This window comes from Grammomys surdaster, unplaced genomic scaffold (assembly GCF_004785775.1).
Source record: "Grammomys surdaster isolate TR1022 unplaced genomic scaffold, NIH_TR_1.0 200, whole genome shotgun sequence".
In the NCBI taxonomy this organism is placed as follows: Eukaryota; Metazoa; Chordata; class Mammalia; order Rodentia; family Muridae; genus Grammomys; species Grammomys surdaster.
The window spans coordinates 1961907-1980988 of record NW_021604645.1 but is presented as its reverse complement, the minus strand read 5'-3'; the positions used below and the strand labels follow the sequence as shown (position 1 = coordinate 1980988).

General features: G+C 39.8%; 1 protein-coding gene and 1 non-coding gene across 2 annotated transcripts in view; one reads left to right on the top strand and one right to left on the bottom strand.

Annotated features, from left to right (window-relative positions):
* Plp1 (proteolipid protein 1) overlaps positions 1-12133 on the top strand; it is a 59480-nt gene extending 47347 nt beyond the window's left edge. The window contains exons 5-10 of the mRNA XM_028770321.1: positions 7170-7356; positions 8018-8174; positions 9329-9497; positions 10030-10103; positions 10934-10999; positions 11861-12133. Coding sequence (XP_028626154.1) covers positions 7170-7356; positions 8018-8174; positions 9329-9497; positions 10030-10103; positions 10934-10999; positions 11861-11932 — 725 coding nt within the window. The 3' untranslated portion in view covers positions 11933-12133. The remainder of the gene's footprint in view (positions 1-7169; positions 7357-8017; positions 8175-9328; positions 9498-10029; positions 10104-10933; positions 11000-11860) is intronic.
* Positions 12134-18348: 6215 nt separating this feature from the next.
* Positions 18349-18451, bottom strand: LOC114623662. Its single transcript, XR_003711805.1, has one exon. It is a non-coding gene; the product is annotated as a U6 spliceosomal RNA (small nuclear RNA).
* Between the last annotated feature and the right edge of the window lie 631 nt (positions 18452-19082).

The window sequence follows — 19082 nt, the reverse complement described above, 5'->3', positions numbered from 1 at the left end:
CTATAGTGGACATTCCAGGTTCAGAAAATGAAAATACAGTTCACAGTGATTTTACCATGGAGAATAGATACAGATTGTATGTGCTTGTGTATGCCTCTGTGTGTGTGTGTGTGTGTGTGTGTGTGTGTGTGTGTGTGTACATGAGTGTGTGAGCACACACAGGACAACATTTCTAGTAAGTATCATAGACTTAGCCTGAATCCCTGCTATAGATAGGCTTCTATCTAAGGGCTTTTGTTAAGTTGTCTGAGACCCTAGGGGATTTTTGTGTTCCACAAGGATGGAAGCTGTGACATTCTGGTGTCCAGCAGTGTCTATTCAGAGTAAGGTGTGTGAGGCATAGGGTCTTTGCCTAGGTAAGATACTACAGAGATATGTACATAGTGCTCACATTTGGGAAAGATAAAAGAAGCAGCTTGAACACATTGTGAAGGAAAGGAGATTCAATTTTCCTGTGTATTTACCATGCAACTTTGTAAACAGTAAAAAGATTCACAGAAGTAGTTATTCAGTTAGACTGAACTGTTGTTAACCTTGGCTTTTTTTTTTTCATCTCAAGTCACCAAGGGAACTGTTAGAAGCATATATGTGGGCAGGATAGTTAAGACAGTGGCATCCTAGACTATGGGTCCAAACAACCAGGTTTGAATTTCAGCTCAGTCTCAAATGAACTCTGCAAAATTAGGCATGTCACCACGAATCACCACTTCATCTTCTGGTAGACAGAGGCAACAATAACTGTTTTGTCTACTTTCAGGGTGGAAGATCAAATAACAAGGATATGGCAGGCCTGTCAGTGTAGACAAGTCCTATAACCACTGTAAATTCTGATGTCACTGCCTACTCTGCAATAGGGCATATTTAGGCTAATCCTTCCTCTTTGCAAGGTTATTGGGTTTTCTTTGTGTGTACCTTGTGTGTAAGAAACCTAAGTGTGTCAAGGTGGAAAAAAGTCACTTCCTGCTCTGGACCCAGGAACCCTATCTAATATTTGCATGGCTGATTAAGAAGGTTGTTCCTTCAAAACAGGAGTGTAAGTTGAATCTTACTTCCTCAGGGGCTAAGGCCTTGAAGAAATAAAGACAGGAAGAGAGAAAATGATCACAGGAACATTTTCTTGTAACAGAGGCTGGGTGATGTCCTCCAGAGGAAGGTCAGCACACATCAAGGTGTAATTGAGGATGTGTATTTGGGTAAGCAATACATGGACTAGGGATACATGATAGAATGGTAGATAACCATTATCTTTGCAATCACTCAGTAACACAGTATCTGAGAGTGTGAATTATCAGCCATTTCTGACCAGGCAGTGGAATGCTATTGCTTCTGATATGGAGTGTGTTGCTGTCTAACCACTGCAATAGACAAGTCAAATCATAGAATCTGGAATTGAAAGGAACACTGGAACATATCTGAGGTGGAGCTATGTATAGTGTCACATACCTTTAACACCCTAGGAAACTGAGATAGGAGAATCATTAGGAAAGGCTAGCTAGACAATATAGGGAGACTGATTCCAAAAGAAGTTGTCTGAGCCATCCTTCAATGCAGAATTCATTTCTCTGAATAAGGCAACTATACACATGTCTCTGCTTAATCACCTGGAGAAACAGGCAGCTTATTACCTCACCACAAAATTTCTTAGGATTGAAACTGAACAAGAGAATTGAATCCAGAGATACCTGAGCAAAAGGGGTATGGGCAGTGTAACAGCTTGGCAAGGCGATGCTTCACATGAGTCTTTGGAATAACAATGGAACTGAGAAATCCAAAGAGCCATAGTGAATATTTTTCTGCTCAATAACAATGCTATCACTGAACAGCAAGACACCTGCTTCCTCAAGCTTGTTGTCATCTGAGAACAGTGGCGGTTACCCTGGCAACCAGACTGCATCTTAGATGCTTCCCTCTAAGAGTGCTTTAGAAGTACGATGTGTGGAGGCAGAGCAGAGGCTGAGTTCTGCTAGGTATGTGAGGACTCTCTGAATCCCATCAAAGACACCATAAGAATGCTAGGATTTAAAAAGAAAGCAGGTTTAGACCAGTACACTGACACTTCCTAGAGACACTAACTGAAATGATCAAGGGCAGCCTTCACCACACCACTTCTTACCTTTCTCTGCCTAGCCAGGAGCTCTTGAAAGACTAGAGAGATTAAGCAATTTTCCCTGCTTTAAGGGGCTTCGCCTTGGCCCTGGACCAGGACCCCAAAAACCCTAGTCAACAATAAGGTTCCCTTGGAGCTGTCTGAGTAGTGATATCTTTAACCCACAAAGGAGGATAGGAACAGTAATATCTTCAGATCCCAGCCCAGCCAGTGACATATCTTTCCATGTTCGTTTATTTGTTTGTTTGATGTGTGTGTGTGTGTGTGTGTGTGTGTGTGTGAGAGAGAGAGAGAGAGAGAGAGAGAGAGAGAGAGAGAGAGAGAGAGGTTGTATACCCTTGAAAATCATCCCATCATCCCTCTAATACAGTTCTTTTGTCTTGAAAGAAAAAGAAACAAATATCATCTCTGTCCATAGAACTTCAGGTCTAGAAAAGATCAAGCCAAAGCAGTGACCTAATAAGGAAAGATCATAAGCCAGAATCAGTGAACAGAGTTTTCCCATCTTTTCCCACTCACTGGCCCTCCCCATTGTCAGAGTTACATCAAAGGTTCAGCAAGTCCTTCCTTAGCCTCTGCCAAATGATTAAGAGTGATCGTTCACTGACCTCAGAGCTCTGCCGTGCAAGGCTTTGAAAAAGAGTCAATGGCATCCCAAGAAAGAGAGTGGGATTCTACAAGTCACCTTCACACTTTAGTCAAGGAAAGAGGGGATCTGGTATCATAAGGTACAGCTACACTTGTCTCTAGTGACAGATTGTTCTTTATTTCCTCACAACTGGACAAGGTCAAGACAATGTTCCAGGAACAGGTTTTAGCAATCAAGCTTATATTTTGGCCTCCAAATGTTTGTACATGAATTGGTATTTCTCTCTGCCCCCTCTCTCTGTGTTTCTGTGTATGTGTTTCTGTCTGTCTGAAAAAGAACATAGGAAATAAGGTGGTCCAGATGCTGTCCCTGAAGGTGGTAGTAGTAGTAGTAGTTACCACTAGTACAGCAGCAGTGACAATAATACCTGTCTAATAAGGCAGTTGGAGTTCTTTTTTATTTAACTTTGTCCATATGACTTGACTATCAGCAGGCTTGACTCCCCAGACCTCAGTGCCTATAGAGCCCCTTTGAGCTCTTTAGTGTGGTATAAGTATTAATATCATACAGGAAACACAAAGTCATGGGCAGGGCTTTATCCTAACAAAATGAGGCCAGAAGTAATGTCTTTGTCTCTGCCACCTCCTGATAATTGTTTTACTTGTAGAACTCCCACCCATTCATCGACATCTAGCCCTAGTACTAGTCACAGCTGCTCTAGTATCTTGTCTATGTTAATAGCTCTAGGCCCTAATCAAGGAAGCCTCTGTTCATAGGTTGAGGCTAAGGGGTGGATTCTGGGAGGAGGGGAAACTGCAGTGCAGATTAGAGACTTAGGGAGATGGGACCAGTTTCTCACTCAAAGAACTTGCCTGTTGTTTAGTTCTATTGTATAGGGTTTTTCTATCTCTCCCTTTGTCAACTGGATTCAAGAGACAAGCTGGGAATTGTGTGGGGTACAATTGGTCTCTTTCTACCATTTCTTTCTATGAAAGCCCTTCCTCTCTTCCCTTTGATGAGTTCCCAGATTCACACTGAATTTCCATCATGGAACTGGTCCTTGAGGTGTGCCCAGGGCATGGGAACGGAGGGAGGGCTATGGAGCACTTGGCTCCTGCTTAAAGAGACAGCATCAGGATCAGGACAGTCAGTGGGATGGGCCTTAATCTGAGACTCACAATAGTACTGTTGATCTCCGACAGAGAACATTGATGAGAAGAGAAGTTCTATTACAGATTGGTTATGCTTGTTTTTTTTGGGGGGGGTTGTAGATAAATAGAACCAATTCTGAACTGATATCTTTGATTATATTTTGACCACAAGATTTGGCAACATCCATTTTAACACTAGCTCTGGTTTTCAATTTAAGAAATACATTTTTTCTCTCAAACAAGATGGGAAGTTTTCTGAGGAAAGAAGTTGGGCTCCTAATTTTGTTTCTTGAGACATCTTTGTTATGAGTAATGTGTTTAATCTTTGTCCTCAATCCACTCAAACACAAAGGAAAAGAAAGCATTAGAAAGGGTCATTAGTTTTCTCTGTGATCACATATTAAAATGAGACATTTAAATCTCATTGAGTTGCACTTAGCATTATGTAATTCTTTTATACTGACACCATCACATCACAGTTTATACTTAGCTGGGAAATGACAGAATGCCTTTTAACATTCAAAACCCTGTTGAGCCTGAGGTATTCTGAAACAGAGAGCTTATAGTTTTAGGCTTTTGTTCCCAAGTTCATTTCTTGGACTCTGAAAAATCGAAGTGAACCCAATGGACTTTTATTCAGAATGCTTTGACTGTCAACTACTTTGATGAAAAGACAATCTCTGGTATGTTCTGAGTTCTCTCGTTAGAATTCAAATTTTGACTTTTGCTTGGGCAGACTAGCTGAGATTTTTACACTTCTATTGAACTTAAATTCCCTTAAAACAAACATTTTATCTGAATTTTGAGGAATTTAGAATCTGATGCTCGTTTTGATATTGTTGAACTATCTTATAGCCTAACAGTCATAGATTTATCTAAGGGCATTTGCTTTAGATTCCACGTTAGAGACTCACCAAAGTCTATGCCCTAGTTTCTTGCTTTGAACATCAGTAGAGCAGAAAGGGGATATTAAGTTCTTATCTGAGCTCTAATAAAATAGATAAAAATGTGTGTTAAAAGAAGTTTCAGGTGGTGATATAGAGTTGCCCCCAGAGTTCTGTCACCCAGTACAAACATGAAAACTTACTTTCTCTGGTTATTTTGATGACCACCAACGATCATATTATCCAAGATGACAAATCATTCCTTGTGTATTTCATCACTTGATGATAAGATAGAAAAAACATCCTTAGTGTAGAGGATATAGAGGGGCATCAGCAAAAGCGCTGAGTAGAATTCTCTGTTTGCCTGGTCACATACCTGCCTCACCATTAGACCATCTCACGGTGAAAATGCTGGAGTGAGTGAATGGGCATAGGATGACCACTTGCTAGGGTAGATGGATCTCCTTATCCTGTGCTAAATAAACAGTTCTGCCATTGTTTACTGGATCCGACCCCCTCCCCACCCCCTTGCCTGCAGGGCCTTGCAGAATACCAATGAGGCTCCTGAGATCTCAGGAGAAAACAAGACTTCTTTGTCTGAAGAAGTTATGGAGGGCTGTGTCCAAGGCTTGACCCTTAGCTGGGGAGAGAGAGGGAACAGCAGGGTCACTGACCTCCCCTCCCCCACCCCAGACTTCAGAGACCTTCTTTACTAGAAGAGTCTAAGAGTTGGAGGGTGGAGAGGAGTTAAAAGGGCAGAGAATGAAGATGGGAGTGCTGTTTACTTGCAAGCGCCTTTTCTTGACTTACAGGATACATTTAGTATCTTACCCTAATGATAAAAAAAAAAAAGAGTGATTTCTGGAGTGTCTCCACAAAGACAGTGATCAGTTTCAGCTGTTTTCATTTTTCTCTGCTGTCCACATGTGTGTATAAGTGCATGAGTGTGCACACACAGGCATGTGTGTACACACACACACACATACACACCATAGACCAGTAGTAAGCATCCTTTCTCACAAATTTCATGTTGAGTGAACTCGGCCTCTTCTCATAGCAACATAGCTACAAACTGATTGTATGCTTCTTGTGGAGGGTGAGTCTTCTGACAGAAGTGCTTCAGTTTGGGGAAAGTAAAAGGAACCCAGTTCTGCTACAAATGTTTGCTGCATACTTTGGCTTGGGCTTTTGAGCTCATCTCTAATGCCACTGCATATACAATTATCTTCAAAGAAGATACTCTTTGAAGGCCAAGGAAAGGCTGTCCTTTCAATGAATGGTCAGTAATAGTACTCACTTATTCTATGGTTCTGATTAAAAAAAGAAAGACATGCTTCTATCCCAACTTTATCATGATACACATAGTTTGATCTTTTAACATCTGTTGACATTTCTCACTGTAGCGTTTGGGGTTTTAATAAAACCTGAGCTCATAGTAAGGGATAAAGCAGTGGATTTCTAGTTCCCCTAGTGCCCTATTGTAGATAATTGAACTTGGCTTGGAGAAATACATGAATATAAAAGTCCAAACTTTGGGGAATTGTTTTTATTAAGGAGATAAGGAATTACAACATACTTATCACAAAGTAGTACTTTCTCAGGCACATTTTCTCATTATTTGAAGGTACATGATCTGTAGATATAGATGTATAAAAAACAATTGGCCAATATATATATGTATATATATAATACACTCTAAACATGTATATATGTATATATATTATATATTACATATGTATATGCATATATTTAAATATATTGATATACCTATATATGCATGTATATCCTGTGCTAGTTTCTGTCTTCTCTGGGTTGCTCCCTTATATCTAGACTAGGAAGGATTTTGCATTCCTTACAACAAATATACATGATGTGGAATACTCTTTCAGTTCAAATTGTGTCTGAAAATACTAACACCTATGGTTAGCACTCATTTCATCTAAAATTCCAAATATATTTACCCTCTGTAGCTAATTACTTTATTTCCTGCAATTGTTGGTGGAAAATATTACATCTACTTCATTTATTCTTCCTTAGTAAACTAAAGACTCCAATCTGGTAAGGTTTGTACCTTTTCTGTTTCTGTATCCCATGTACAACTCCATTGTTGAGGAATAATAAAATCTAGTCAACAAACTAAAACAGTAAGAAAAGAGGGTCTCATCACCTCCTTGTATTACTACTTGAATTATTTGAGTCCTTTATAAAACCTATACATTCTGAGTATTGAAGGTGAGGGTTCATTTTAAGAATGGGACAAAGTAAGGATTCTGGGTCAATCTCATATTCCAAAAGCCAAAACCTATAGATTCTACTTTAGAACTCCCAAAGTAACCATGCTCTGTTCTTGGGCTAGCATGGGCTGCTTGGCCCAGCAGTATAGTGTGAGTGGATGAGTTACCTCTTATGCATATCTGAATTTTCTCCTTCTTCCCTAGGCTTGTTAGAGTGCTGTGCTAGATGTCTGGTAGGGGCCCCCTTTGCTTCCCTGGTGGCCACTGGATTGTGTTTCTTTGGAGTGGCACTGTTCTGTGGATGCGGACATGAAGCTCTCACTGGTACAGAAAAGCTAATTGAGACCTATTTCTCCAAAAACTACCAGGACTATGAGTATCTCATTAATGTGTAAGTATCTCATCACCCCACCTCCAGACTCATCTCATTTTCCCTCAACCTCACCCTGTCTTGGAGGTACGGAGCTCATCAGCGTGGAGCTAGATAGCATTCCTGACATATCCCTCTGTGTACAGGTTCTACCATGCCATGTTGGAAGCTCTAAGTAAGGGGACAATGTCAGATTTAGAAAGGAAGTCTGCCTCCACTCGCTCCTCCCTGTTTTCTCACACATGGCCTGATTTCTGCTAGGTATGCTTAGTGTTGCCTGAACTATCTCCACAATGGCAGGAAGAGGTCTAATGACTGGGCAGAGTGGAATCCCTGGTTTTGGTCTGACACTCTGCTTATATGTACTCAGGCTTAGTAATAAGTCTGTCCTGCTTGTAGAGCAAGTCAGGCTACTTTTCCTTCATGTGTCTCTCAGTTTGTCTATGGAGTAACACTTCTGAAGGGTCAAACAAGCTTGGCTCGCTAGGATGCAGTTAACAAGGAATATGGAGAGAAGCTATGCTCTTGGCCACCTACTATCTGATTTCATTTACTTCAGTGAAGAAAAAGTGAAATACCTAGTCATTCCTCTCAAGAACCCCTAGCTACCCAGGTTGCTAACTGACAAGGAGAGTGGTGTCCTCTGAATAAGGTTATCTGGATTTTCTGTCTGTCAATGCAGGATTCATGCTTTCCAGTATGTCATCTATGGAACTGCCTCTTTCTTCTTCCTTTATGGGGCCCTCCTGCTGGCTGAGGGCTTCTACACCACTGGCGCTGTCAGGCAGATCTTTGGCGACTACAAGACCACCATCTGCGGCAAGGGCCTGAGCGCAACGGTAACAGGGGGCCAGAAGGGGAGGGGTTCCAGAGGCCAACATCAAGCTCATTCTTTGGAGCGGGTGTGTCATTGTTTGGGAAAATGGCTAGGACATCCCGACAAGGTGATCATCCTCAGGATTTTGTGGCAATAACAAGGGGTGGGGGACAATTGGGCGTGAGTCTGTAGCCTCATCCCCACCCAAGGTTGGGTCCTCTCCAGAGGCCTAGCTTTTGAGTGAGGAAGCGATGGCTACAGCCGAACGATACGGTCAGGAAGAACGTGGTGCCTGGCCGGCTTAGCCTCACCTTTCAAAGGTTCCCTGGAAATTTTCATCTTAAACTGAAAAGCATCAATTTTGTAGGATGCTTTGTACAATAAGACCATTTCTAACCAATCTGTTGGTATCCCTTAAATTTGTTCCTAGCAAGAATGACAAGAGTGGACCAGACTATACAAGAATTTAAAATGCTAGTCATGGGATTGAGACTTGAATACATAACCTCAAATGGAGGGCGGCTCATAGAAATTAAAGAATTGACTCCAAGTCCCAGTATTCTGGGATTCTGTACTATCAGGGACTCCCAGAGAGACTTAGGCTAGATCTGCATATTTCATGCTTGTCTTTGGGCTAGCTATGTTTTAGAAAGACATACATTGTTTTTCAGTCTCTAGACTTAAAGATCTTTTGGGGTCTGAACATGTGTGTGTTGTGGAGATGACTTTTGTGACCAGCAGTTAGCTTAGAATGGTTTTAGATCTGAAATTTAAATCTCCTATTGGCGCTGTTCAGTGACTGGGGAACAAAAATCTTGTGGCAAAAAACATCTTGTAAGCTCAGCCTAAGGCACAACTTTCTTTCAGGACTTTTTTTCATTTTTACTTTTTTACACCTTCTCTGCCTTCCAAATCCCCTGAAGCCCCCTCTAACCCAGGGATCCGCCTCACTCCAACTCCCACCCACTCCCCCTACCCTCCATCACACTTGGGGCAAGTTATCTAAGAGATACTGCCAATGACACTTCACAAAAGTGCCCTGCTCACTAATTTCATTTAAGGGAGATACCTGGATCTTGACTTCATTGGCACATGCCACTCCAGGATCTTCCAGTTTTTGTTTCAAGGTCTGCAAGTTGATGCTGATTTTTAACCACTCCGTGTCAATTGTTTTAGTTTGTGGGCATCACCTATGCCCTGACTGTTGTATGGCTCCTGGTGTTTGCCTGCTCTGCTGTGCCTGTGTACATTTACTTCAATACCTGGACCACCTGCCAGTCTATTGCCTTCCCTAGCAAGACCTCTGCCAGTATAGGCAGTCTCTGCGCTGATGCCAGAATGTATGGTGAGTTGGATGTGGGATCTTTAGATTCCCTAGCATCTATAGAAGCAACATGTACTAGTTTTTGTCTTGGATGAGGAAGATTATGATTATGAAATTATTGTAAGATGATGAATAAACACATCTTAGTTTAGTTCAACTTTCCACTGAAACTAAAAATGCTCTCTCCCAAAGGAAACATGGAAATTTGGGGAGGTTTTGATTTTTTCTCCTCCTCTTCCTCCTCCTGCTTGTCTTCTTCCTCTTCCTCCTCTTCTTCCTCCTCCTCTTCTTTCTTTTACTTCTTCTTGGCTGCTCTCACCCTTTCTCTGATTGACGTATATTAACAATCCAAAGCAGCACATCTCAATAATATAAAACTTCACAATTAGTCAATACCACCTTTGCTTTTATGTAAATTTTTAGAAAGTAGGATCACGACTATTGTCAATATCAGGTTTACAGCCAGGATAGAAAAGGTAGAAGGCTATGGAGAAAGTCTCCACATGTCTTCTAGCTTTGTGAAGTTTACTCTGGCTGCTGTTTTGCATCTTAGGTGTTCTCCCATGGAATGCTTTCCCTGGCAAGGTTTGTGGCTCCAACCTTCTGTCCATCTGCAAAACAGCCGAGGTAAGTGAATGAGAAAGGTAATTTCTTAAAAATAGATTGGCTAAGAATGCAGGAATTTTTACCTATAATAGAAGTTTTTCCTCATGAACTTCAGTTTCAAGGATTATAGTATTATCTTGTTGGACTGTGAATTAGCAGATTTCCCTTCTACAAAGTAATGTTGAAATGTACTTGAATCAATGAACATACTGATTAAAAGTAAAAGTACGTTTATACCCCAGAGCTGCACTAAAAGTCTTACTTTCCTAAACTCCCCTCATTAAAAGAAATGTGTAGCTTTAAGTAAAGATAATACTTACTACTAGAATTTCCCAAATGAAAATTTTCATCTTGGTTAAAAACTTACCAAGAAAATGGGCCACACACAGAGACACACATGGGTTCTATAAAATGCTTTTAATTTGGAACTCCTTAATCTCCAATGAGAAGTGAAATAAAGAAAATGCTTCATTGAAAACAGATACATACCATTGCAGCAAGGGCATAAAAAGCAAATCCTGGGGAGGAAGCCCAAAATCAACGTCTTTGAAGAGAAATTATTGACTTTAAACTTTGGGATCCAGGTTACAACTGTAGAAAATGAGTTCAATAATGGGATCAATAATCTCTTTTCTACATCTTCTAGATGCTGTGCGTGTGAGGTGCTACGATAGACAGTAGCAAATGGGGAGGGATTGACACTTAGGGAAGTGAACATTTAGTTAGAGACACAAAACCAACATACAGGAATGGTATCTGCCCATCCAGACAACTGTGTTCACTATTTACAGTGGATCATGCCTTGCTTTTCTGTTCTAAGAAATAATTCTCTCTCATACATCTTCCTGCAGTTCCAAATGACCTTCCACCTGTTTATTGCTGCATTTGTGGGTGCTGCAGCCACACTAGTTTCCCTGGTAAGTTATTTTAAGATAATATTAGAAAAGAAGTGGTCCAGGGATAGCATTAGGCTGAAAGACGAGAAGAGAGACTCCTTCCAACCTTGAAAGGCTGTAGACAAGCTGTAAGAAGGCACAGCAAGGTGTGGGGCTACACTTTTCTGCCATGAGTTGTCAAGTACTGACAAGAGCATGGAACTATAAACAGGATCTGCTGTATTCTAGGATTCTAGATAGTATAAATATTCTTCATACTCTCTAGTGGGTTTAATTACTCCCAGGGAAACTGGAGGGACACCTCACATTAGAATTATTATGACTGATGCAGTCCTGTGCCCTAGGTTCTTCGGGTAGTGTTAATGTAGTGCCAATGAAGTATGCTCCTTGTGCAGATGTAAAGCCTCAGGTGCCAGTGGGCAAGGTGATGTACCTCAAGTCTCTGAGGTAGTAGTTAACTACAAGAAGGTGCTCCCAGACTCCTCCTCAGTACTGCAGAGGTGTTCACAAAAAGCCAGCACACTTCTACTTTGTGAAATCAGTTGATGAGAGTGGAGGGCTATGGTGCATGAAGTAGCTGTGTGTGTACAGCACAAGCATAGCCAATTTCCTTAAGGAAAGGTCAGTGCTTCCCAGAACCTAGCTGTGGAATACATGTTTATTATGTTATTTCGGAATGGGCTATTGTGGAAATGTCTAACAGAAGATTTCTACTCACAAATAAGAAAAAACAGGGTGATGCTTTTAACTTATTTGCAGATAGACTATTTTCTTTATTTAGTTGTGATTTTACTTCAACTCTCCCTCATTCCCAAAAGGTTTTGAGTAAGAGAAAGCTTCTCTTCCTACTGTCACTTACCTTCTTTCTTCTCTTCCCTACAGCTCACCTTCATGATTGCTGCCACTTACAACTTCGCTGTCCTTAAACTCATGGGCCGAGGCACCAAGTTCTGATCTCCAGTAGAAATTCCCCTTTGTCTAATAGCGAGGCTCTAACCACACAGCCTACAGTGTTGTGTCTCCTGTCTTAACTCTGCCTTTGCCACTGATTGGCCCTCTTCTTACTTGATGAGTATAACAAGAAAGGAGAGTCTTGCCGTGATTAATCTCTCTCTGTGGACTCTCCCTCTTAGTACCTCTTTTAGTCATTTTGCTCCACAGCTGACTCCTGCTAGAAATGGGGAGTGCCTGAGAAGGTGATTCCCCAGCTGCAAGTCGCAGAGGAATGAAAGCTCGAATTGAGTTTGCAAGCATCTCCTGAAGACCAGGATGTGCTTCCTTCTCAAAGGACACTTCCATTGAGGAAAACAGAGTGGAAAGAAAGATTCTCAGGTAGAGAGTAGGAATGTCCTTGGTCTCCTTGCCATCAGTAGGAGTCAAGTATATTCTCTTTGATGCACAAAACCAAGAACTCACTCTTACCTATTTCCACTGAAGACAGAAGAAAATAAAAAGAATGCTAGCAAAGCAATAGCATTTGCCCAAATCTGCCTCCTGCAGCTGGGAGAATGGGGTCAAAGCAAGGATCTTTCGCCCTTAGAAAGAGAGCTCTGACGCCAGTGGCAATGGACTATTCAAGCCCTAACTCAGCCAACCTTCTTACAGTGTTAGAGAGCACAGTGTCTGTATAGACAAAGTGGGGCGGGGGAGGGGGCGAGGAATCATCTGTCCTTACAGCTCATTAGGAAGAAAAACAGTGTTGTCAGGATCGGCTCACTCCCTTCTCCTTGATAACAGCTACCATGACAACCTTGTCGTTTCCAAGGAGCTGAGAATAGAAGGGAACTAGCTTATATGAAATAAGACTGTGACCTAGGAGCATCAGTTGGTGGATGCTAAAGGTGTAACTTAAGATGGCCCTTGGGTAGATGCCAAGATACTTAACCCTTTGGATAGCATATCTTCTCCCCCCCATACCCCATCAGTTAGTTGTGTCTTCTGGCCTCTGGCATAATATCTTCACAATGGTGCTCTTTTCCTGGAGTTTTATCCATTCACTCATAGCAGGTGATTAGATGATCTGGATTAGTTTCCGAATGATTCGTGTTTCATATTTCCCAATTGTTTATCTCTTGTTTAGAGTTGTATCAGAAAGATCTGGAGGATGATTCTTTGAGCATAGTTCTTTTTGAAAGAAAAAAAGAAACACTGGACAGTAAGCATCACAAAAATATTTGAAATTGTATGGTCCCGTGAAATTATTGGGATTTTCCCCAAGTATTCTACCATTTGTAGAACTAGGCTTGGTAAAGTTGTACCTCAATTTTAATAACTTGTCCAATATTTTCTTTTCTAGTAAATGACAGATGATTTCACTTGCTAATATTATCTCAGCATTTTGAGAATTTAGGCTTAGCGTAGAGGTTATTGTCTCTTGGTATATATAGGTCACATAATAGATTATATACCAGCTGTCAGCTGTTCAGTTGGTAAGCTTCCATACAGCTCTGGAGACATGGAGAGGATAGACAGAATTTGAAACCTGAAGAACTCCCAGATTTCAGGCTTACCCTGTATTTGTTAACTTTGGGTCAAAAAGGGGGAGAGAGAGAGCGAGACAGACAGACAGACAGACAGACAGACAGAAAGATGTTTTATTGTAGATTTGTGCTGTCATTCTCCAAAGTGCTTTCTGCCATGTTGAAAGAGATATAAGAATTTACAAGAAGACATTTGAGACTTGTTCCTGGGCCAGTATATAAGGTAAACTAGCAAGATGCACAAGAGTGAGGAGAGCTAAAAGGACCTGTAAGAAACCAATCAAGGAAGGTGAAATAATCTGTATCTTTTATTTTATTTTGATTTAATATTATAACAGATAACCAACCATTCCCTGAAAACCTCACATGCACACACACACACACACACACACACACACATGCACATACAAAGAGAGTTAATCAACTGCAAGTGTTTCCTTCATTTCTGATATAGATTTTGATTTTAACAACATAAAGGATAAACGTTTAGAAACTCATCTTACAAAATGTATTTTATAAAATTAAAGAAAATAAAATTAAGAATGTTCTCAATCAAACACCGTGTCCTTTGAGTGAATTGTTCCATTTGACCTCACTAACAGGAACTTAATTGTAGTTAGTTGAAAATGCTCATGTATTTTTCAGGCCATGTAAGTTATTCTTACACTACTACTATGAAAAATATAATAGATACATGCATCATTATTATTTCTTTTTTTATACTAAAGATACGAAGAAGTAGATGCAAAATGCAAAACAATTTACTCAAACTCAGTAAACATTTGTCTTAACTTGAATATGGTTTTTTTTTGGGGGGGGGTTGTTTTTTTTTTTTTTTTGAGCCAGGGTTTTATTATGTATCCTTGGAGAGCAGGCTGACCTTGAACTCATAGAGATCCACCTGTCCCTGCCTCCTGAGAGTTGGAATCAAAGCCATGTGCTGCCATGCTGGTCTGAACTCAGATCTCTATACCATTTCATTTCGTATTTAATGGTTTAATTTCCCTTGGATTTCACAGCGTTTTGCTTATTCTGAGTCAATATGGTTTTACTTGCCCAGTGCCATTGTGTTACCCCAACTCCTGTTGTATTTAGTATTAAATTATTTTTACCTTTTCTCAAAATTGTTTAGCTATTCCAATAAAGATACCCTGGTGCTTCCCACATAAAACATAGCTTCACTTGAGAAGTACTAAATAAAGGGTTAAAGTTGAATGTTTATATGGCAGAGAAGATATAACAAGGATAATATGAATTAAGCATGCTGTGCCAATTCAGGATTAAAACAAATTAATGACAAGTACTACCGTGCAGTGCTTGGTACATGAGGCCACCTAATGTAACATGAACCACGATGATGATCAGCCTGAAGAAAGCTAACTTCAAATTAGCTGTAGGTTTGTCTTGTAGTTGTGACTGACAAGAAACATGAGAAAGGACACTAGCTGGAGGCAACATGTTAGTCATCAGTTAAGGGGCTCTAGTCAAAAGTAGTTGAGTTGTAGTCTCCTGATTTCTGCTTTATCACAATTAATATTCTGCAAGTCACTCTGGTTGAATGACTTTAAGACAAAGGGAATAAAGATATGATTTATTTTTAGACACTGGAAAACAAGGGCAGAGCACCACATTTTGAAGAATTGACTCAGGATGCTCCAGAGTGAATGTATTTTTGCCTCAGAGAAGCAAAAGCCAGCTCCCAAGAAAGCTGTGTTTTCCATCTGTCCTTATTTAGTTCTGCCCTCTGGGGTGGATCTATAGATGGAGTTTCCAGGCTCTCAGAAGCTGAGAGCATCTCTGGTTTATCAATTGAGCCTATTGTTCTTAGCTCTCTCCCACATCATAAACCTTCTTTCTCTGAACAGAAAGAGCTCTCTTTGTGCTCAGATCAGCTAAAAATTAAAATGCAGCAGTATAAACAAGAAACGTTTTCTTACAACATCAGTTGTATGGCTTTTCTTCAGGGTCAGTATTGAGAGCAGTTTTACTGTATGTGTGTGGAAGCTGCCATTTTTTTCCCAAAGGGACATGCATTCATTCTGTGTACATTCATTGAGAAAATTTAAGCTTTGTACTAAGGCCTGGGAGGTTCATGTTTGGGGGCTTTATGGGTAAAACAATCATATAGACATGGTCTTCCACTCAAGGATCTCTCACACCTTCAGCCATAGCAGAAAGGTCTCCCAGAGTGGACTAGAGTAGAAAGGGGAGCATGAAAAGACAATCTAGTTGATTGGCTGCAATGAGCATCTGATCCCTCCCCTTGGTATGTGGGAGAGGCAGTGGTTATGGGTCAGGACTTCATGTGGCTTTATTTCCTGGGACCTTGATAAAAAAATAAAACTTTAATTTAGAGTTTGTGACAACTTGTGACTTGCTTTATGTCACCCTGCTTCTTGCCTTACATGTGACAATGTTTATGCATACACTGGCACAATTCATGTTCTTGCTTCCACCCACTTAGTCATTTGAGGAGTCAGAGGGCACATGGTTGAGTATTTATGTAAACACTGCTATTCAGCCTGCCTCTCTCTCTCAGTCAAGGCTAAATATGAGAAACAAAGGAAACAAAGGGTGACATAAAATAAGAGAAATGTAAGTGTGTGTATAGAGAAAAGAGGCTTGTTGTAGTATGGTACTTAGCATTGAAAAATGTTTCTTAGCCTTAAACTGTTTTGTGTGCCAACACAAAAACCTGGATAGACTTCCAGTGGAGCTGGTTTCATTAATACTGTGTGTATTATGGGAAGCACTGGCTTACAAATGTCAAAAAGGAAAACTACAAAGTTGGATTCTAAGGGTCGAAGTACTGAAAACAAGCTAATTAAAACTTGAAAGTTCGTAGCTGAGTTGAGTCCTAATACATGAGGAACCCATATACAGAACTACTTTAGAGAATTAAGGATAATGTGACATGTCCACAAGTATCATCTTATATCAAGAATACACAGAAGTTGCCCCCTAACCTCCATAGGCATGCTGTGTCACATGTACATACCTGCACTCCCTATACATTATTCACAGAAACACAATAGTAATGGAAAAAAATAAAAAGAAAAAACTTTAAAGGTGTCCAGTACAGTAACTTGGAAAGTGAAACCTTTACATGTGTGAACCTAATGACCTGAGTTTGATCCCACATAAAGGTGAAAGAGGACAGACAGCTGACTCCACTAAGTTGTCCTCGGACCTACATATGTGCATACATGTGTCACATAAGTTGTTCATACACACACACACACACACACACACTAATAGCAGAGTTAAAAACTTGAAAAACAATGCTACCAACTACAAGTGGCCCAGCTAATTACTGCTAAAAAGAGAGCTTACATACTATTTTAAAAATAAGTTTGTCGTTTTAGTATTCTCAATTTCTTGTGCAAAAGCATAATTCTGTAGAGCAAGTACATCATGATATTTTTCTTCAGTGAAAACACAAGTAAATGATATCTCTCAAAGGAAGGTAGTTGATAGGTGTTTACTGAATTTGTGTGTACATATGTGTTTGTTTGTAATAAGTGAAGTGGTTTTAGCCAGATTAGATATTTTTCTCAGCCTAAAAAATTTAGTCATATTCTGGCATTAGTAATATGTTGGTGGTTCTTTGTCTCAGTGTTAAAGAAAACTCAAAAATAAATCGTCTTGACATAATCATTGACCACTCCATAGGCAACCATTTCCAGCTAAGATACTCTATAAGATACCAAGCACATTTTATCACACCTCAGTCCTATAAGGCAGAAGCCACAGTCAGTCATCCCTCAGTGCCATGATGGACCTTGTGCCCCTTTTAGTTATTTCTATTCCCACCCAGGGATGTTGATTTTATCCCAGCTCCACCTACTAATAAAATTTGTAATAGTGGAGATAGCACGGCAACCAGAGCACGAAGCTTAGTGTTCAGATTAACACAGGCATGGAGCAAAGAGAGTAGACTGGAGAAGTAGTGCAGGCTATATAATCTCAAAGCTCACAATCAATGACTTCCTCAAGCAAGGCTGCACCACCTATACCTCCCCAAACAGCACCACCACCTGGGAACAAACTGTTCAAATGCCTGAGCATACGGGGACATTCTTGATCCATATCACTGCAGTAAGAAGTGAAAAGCAGCGATTGTAGCTCAGTTTCTTCCAAAACTACTGACAGAAGCAAAGAACTGTTGTCAATTCATTTTTGTCAGCAATCTCGAAATATATCTTAATTATACAACCCTATTAATAAACCTGACGTTGCTGCTTTAAAATGTGGTGTGAGGATAGGCAGAAGCCAAATTCTGGCACTATATATCCCAGGATAACTTGTATATACACTAATTTTTTTCTGTTTGTACTTTTAAAATATAAAATATTTTATGCATTAAAATATATACCTCACTACCCTTTACAATATAAACAGCATATTCATATATTGCTAGACTAACCCATTTAATATAAGATTTTAAAGTGTGAGAAAGATGTAAAATAATCTATGTATATTTGATGGTTGTAGAATATATCTCTTATTTTAAACATGCTATTATTATTTTAATGAGGACAGTGTGGATGACTACTTCATTAACTATGAAGCTATGCTTTAATATTCTAGAGATCTGAGTTCATTATAAACACTTGTCTTGAATGGATATCATAGCTGAAAATTAAACCTCAAAAAGACTCGTGTATCTAAATAGATGCATGTGCTCAGAAAATCATGTCACTAAATTTTCAGTCTTACTGTTAAGTTATTTTAAAGGATTTATTAAATTTCATTCTCCCTAACATCTATTCAATGACTCTTATAAAACAAAATAAGTTCACTTATAGGCTCCCTTTTTTCTAAAAAGTTATTTTTAAAATTAATATACAAGGTATTAGATAGCATTATGACATTTTCAAAGTCTGTTTTAGAAAACTGATACAGTTCATGAATTTGCATGCCATCCTTGGGCAGGACCATGCTAATCTCTGTATCATTCCAATATAAGTATATGTGCTTTCAAAATGAACACCAAAGTATGAGTTTAAACTATTGTTTATAGTTTCAAGCAAGTTTAAATCCCCCCCCTTTCTTTAAAGTTAGGGCAAATAGGAGGTGGGGAGATGGCTCAGACAGCAGTTAAGAAAACTCATTGTTCTTACAAAGAATTTGGGTTTAGTTTCTAATGCCCACATGGTCGCTTACTACTGCCCTTAACTCCAGTTCCGAGGGATATGGTGACCTCTTCTGGCCTCCTTGGCCACCAGGCACATAGACAGTGCACAGGTGCACATGCAGACAAAGCATTCATACATATAAACATAAAAATATTTTTTCAAAAATTCAGACTCAGTTTTTAGCAACATATTTATAAGATTGTGAAAACATTTTTAAGTGTGAGTGTGTGTATGTGTGTGTGTATTTTTTTTAATTTTTATTTTGTGTGTATGAGTATTTTGCCTGGATATATGTGTGTGTTGAGTATGCCTGATGCCCACTGGGTGAATCCAATTCCCTGGAACTGGAGTTACAGACAGCCACCATGTGGATACTGAAAATTGAACCCAGTTCCTTTGGAAAAACAGCCAGAGCTCTTAATTACATTTCTCCAGCCCAAATCTCTGTTTTTAAATGCTTTCTCAATAAAATTCTTGCAAACTGAA